The sequence below is a fragment of the Fonticula alba genome (genome assembly GCF_000388065.1).
Source record: "Fonticula alba strain ATCC 38817 unplaced genomic scaffold supercont2.3, whole genome shotgun sequence".
Classification (NCBI taxonomy): Eukaryota; order Rotosphaerida; family Fonticulaceae; genus Fonticula; species Fonticula alba.
This window is the reverse complement of record NW_009242973.1, coordinates 2,171,728-2,175,663: the sequence shown is the minus strand read 5'-3', so window position 1 is coordinate 2,175,663 and position 3,936 is coordinate 2,171,728. Positions and strand designations below refer to the sequence as shown.

The window sequence follows — 3,936 nt, the reverse complement described above, 5'->3', positions numbered from 1 at the left end:
GGGGGGGGGGGGGGGGGGGGCAGCCCGGCCGGACGATAGGGGCGCAACGTGGTGTGGGGCCGTGTGGCTGATCGGCCCCCATGGGCCAGCGGTCCCGCCTGGCGGGGGCGGGCCACGCGATCGGGAAGCCCCCTTCTCCTTCCCCCCCCCCTCCTCACCCTCCACCCTTCGCCCTCCGCCCTCCGCCCTCCGCCCTCCGCCCTTCGCCCTCCGGGTTTTGCTCTCCACTCCCCGGCCTCGCCTGGTGTGCCCATACATCGCCGCCCCTTGCCCAGTGCCCTTGTCCCATCCGACCCCATCCGACCCCATCCGACATGCTCTCCTCGCATGTCAGCCGGGGATCTGCCCACCGGTGGGCTCCCCTCCTCTCGGCACTGGCACGCCGATCCCTTTCCTCGTCATTGGCGTCACCGGCTGTGGCCGAGCAGCCGGCCCCACGCCCCTGGGTGTATGACATGACCAAGTCCGAGCTCATTGCTCGGATGCAGGAGTTCGACTTGGAGCCGTACCGCGCGCGCCAGGTACGTCCGGGCACTTGCCACCCCCCCTTTCTGCATGCCCCTTCAGTTGCCTCTCCGGAGGCCACCGGGTGCCCTTGGTCCGGCCTTCTGCTCGCATGGTGTGTGTGTGTGTGTGTGTGTGTGTGTGTGTGCGCTGACATAGTCGCCGGAATGGGGGATAGCTCTGGTCGTGGATCTATCAGCAGGGCGTGGTGGACCCCTACAAGATGACCACCTTCTCGTTGCCCTTGCGAGAGCGCCTGGCGCGAGAGATCTTCCAGTTTGGTCTGCCCAGCGTGGTGGATCCCCTGCGCAGTGATGACGACACGCGCAAGTGGCTCCTTCGCCTGGACGGGTCGCTGGTGATGCCGGAGTCCATTGGCCCGGACCGGCCGTGCGTTCATGCGCCTTTCGACCCGGAGCGCGGGATCGGCCTTCGTCCTGACCTGCAAGATGAGGGCCCCGGGATGTGGAAGAGCCTCGCCTCGGCAGCCAAGAAGCCGGGCGTCATCGAGACGGTGTTCATCCCACGTGGCAGCACCGGCACCGCGTGTCTCTCGTCTCAGGGTATGTGGTGATGGTCTTCTCCTTCCGGGGCATGGCCCTGGCTTGCTCGTCATCTTTGCCACTTGCTGCCCCATATCCCCATCTGACTCTCCGATTCCGGCCTCCTCCCCCCGCTTCGGCTATTTGCCCGCGGCCTGCTGCCATTCAGTTGGCTGCTCGCTCCAGTGCTCGTTCTGTCGGACCGGGGCCATGTCCAAGGCCGCCTTGCGGAATCTGTCCAGTGGCGAGATCGTCGCGCAGTTCCTCTCGCAGCGCTTGGCTCTCGGCGACTTCCCAAGCAGCCGGCCAGAGCGCATTGTCAGCAACATCGTCATGATGGGCATGGGCGAGCCGCTGCTCAACTACCGGAACTTGACCCGTGCGGTGGAGGTCCTCTCCTCGGAGGATGGTCTGGCTCTGTCGCGGGTGCGTAAGGGCGTTTCTTTCCTCCTCCCCCGCCCCTCTGCCGCCTTTGTCTTTCGTTTCGAAAGAGTGCAGCATGACTGCTCCCTGCACACGCATGCAAACGGATTACTGACACACACACACACACACACACACACACACACACACGCACACACGCACGCACGCACGATGTGCATGCAGCGCCGTATCATCGTTTCCACGTCGGGCATCGTGCCGCTGATCGAGCGCATGGGTCATGATCTTGGCGTGGAGCTGGCGGTCTCCCTGCATGCGGTGAACGACCGCCTGCGCGATGAGCTGGTCCCCATTAACAAGCAGTACCCAATCGAGATGCTGCTGGATGCGTGTCGGTGCGCCGGCGCACTTGCGCCACCTGCCTCGACCATGGCCATAGCCTTCGGCTTGCCCTTTACCCTCCGTGTCCCTAACCGGTCTTTGCTGCCTGATGGACGTGCGAAAATAGGAAATACCCCACGAATAAGCCCGCCAAAAAGGTGACCTTCGAGTATGTCATGCTGAAGGGTGTCAACGATTCCGTGGAGGAGGCCCGTCAGCTGGCCCGCCTCCTGCGGCCGATCCCCTCGCTAGTAAACCTCATCCCAGTGCGTCTCCCCCCCCCCCCCCCGGTTGGTGCATCTTTCTCTCCTCCCTTCTTCCGACGCACACACGCACACACGCACACACGCACACACGCACACACGCACACACGCACACACGCACGCACACACACACACACACACACAAGCGCGGGCAAAAGAAAACAAACATGCAGTCGCTCGCCGTCGAGCGCGCACATCTGCATGTGCCTGTGTTTGAGCGTGGCATGCTCAGGAAAGGTCGTCCACTCACCGCCATGTTTGCCCCACTGCTTGCAGTTCAACCCGTGGGAAGGCTCCCCCTATGGGACCTCCACGGTTGAGGCCATCGAGGCCTTCACGGCGGCCCTGCACGATGAGAGTTCCCGGCACCGCGGGCAGATTATCCATGTGACAGTGCGGTGGCCCCGCGGTCGAGACATCATGGCTGCCTGTGGGCAGCTGGCCAACAAGGGGGTGGCTCAGGCTAGCCGGGCATCGGCCCTGGTGGACAGCCTCCCTGCCGCTGGCGAGTCACCTCCCGTGGGCGAGTCCGGGGCCGCGGCTCAGGCCTGAGAGTGGTGCGGCTCTTTGGGCCTTCCTCCACCTGCTGCAGGTGACTCGCCGGTAGAAAGTGGGGCAAAAAGAAGAAGAAGAAACAAGCAGGTATTCAGGCAAATGAGGCAGCCTAAATCGACGCCAGTCCAGGGGCCGATCATGGCCAGCCCCCCCCCCCTTCAATAATAGACACCCCTTAGGGGCAACCAAGCGCCTACGCCAGCCCTCCCCCATATGCATGTGAGCACCTGTGAATGTGGCTTTCGTCCATGTTGCGCGTGCGGAGCGGGTGCAAAGAGCAGCGAGGCAAGGCCCGGGGCCAAAGGCAGTCCCCCGACAGAGAGGGACGAGGGCGGTGGATGGGGCATAAGCGGATGGGGAGGCCGACGAGTCCCCCATGCAGGGCCATACCACGCGCGTGTCCTCGCGCGGGGGCGGGGGAAAGCGGCACAGCAGGGCGAAGAATCCACAAGCCCAAAGACGCCACGCCGAGCGTTGGCACCTGGCCGATCGCCGGGTTTCCACCGGATCGCCCGCCCGAGTGAATCGTCGCCCTTGTGCCCTCGGTCTGTCCTTCGCCTGGGGCAGCAACTCGTTCGGGCCGGGTGCATGGCGGTGGCCCTGGACCAGCCGGTGTATCCGTCGCCCCCCCCCCCCCCCCCCCCCCCCGCGTCACCACCATGTCTAGAGGGGGCAGGCTCAAGCCGGGAAAGGGCTCCAGACTGGATCATACGACCGCTCTTCCTCTCCTCCCCCCATACATCTATTCCTTTCCTTCCCCTCTCTGCTCTTCGTTGTCCCTCCCCCCCCCCCCCGCCCCTCCCTCGCTTCCTTTGTCTCTGGATCACCTGTGTGCGTCCACGCCGTAGATCTCCCCAGCCCTCTACTGCTCGCGGCTGACCCCCCATCCACCCGTGCCCTTGCCTCGGCCCTCGCTTGGCTCCGTGCAGAAAGCGCCCAGCCTCCTGTGCGACCTCTCCATTTCCCAGGAAAGGCAGACACACTGTCCAACCCACCGGCGTTGGGGAGGTAGCCCTGCAGCGAGTGACTTGACGACTTTCTAGCATCCACTTGCCCCCTGTGATTCGTCACAACCGAAGACGGACGTCCTCTTTTCCCCTGGCAGGCTCTCGACACCATGTCGACCGACGACACTGGGTCTGCTGTCGAGCCAATGCCCCTGGTTGATACCATGGATGCCATGGCTGATGCATCCACCATGGGGCATATGTCTGCAACTGAGGAGTCGCCTGCTGTCGAGGAAACTTCCTCAATGTTGGAATCGCCTATGACCTTGGAGCCGCCTGCTGTCGAGGAGCCGCCTGCTGTCG

The 3,936-nt window shown here is 64.3% G+C and overlaps 1 protein-coding gene across 1 annotated transcript; it reads left to right on the top strand.

Moving 5' to 3' along the window:
- Positions 1 to 179: 179 nt before the first annotated feature.
- On the top strand, positions 180 to 2,837 carry H696_02243 (hypothetical protein). Its single transcript, XM_009496145.1, has 6 exons — positions 180 to 521; positions 683 to 1,067; positions 1,216 to 1,472; positions 1,653 to 1,822; positions 1,936 to 2,074; positions 2,348 to 2,837. The coding sequence occupies exons 1-6, from the start codon at positions 315 to 317 to the stop codon at positions 2,621 to 2,623; spliced, it is 1,434 nt and encodes a 477-aa protein (XP_009494420.1). The 5' UTR covers positions 180 to 314; the 3' UTR covers positions 2,624 to 2,837.
- The last annotated feature ends 1,099 nt before the right edge of the window (positions 2,838 to 3,936 follow it).

Coding starts and splice junctions, on each gene's coding strand:
- H696_02243 (XM_009496145.1), top strand. CDS start 315: ATGCTCTCCTCGCATGTCAGCCGGGGATCTGCCCACCGGTGGGCTCCC. Junction 1,068..1,215: donor CGCGTGTCTCTCGTCTCAGG/GTATGTGGTGAT, acceptor GCTGCCATTCAG/TTGGCTGCTCGCTCCAGTGC. Junction 2,075..2,347: donor CGCTAGTAAACCTCATCCCA/GTGCGTCTCCCC, acceptor CACTGCTTGCAG/TTCAACCCGTGGGAAGGCTC.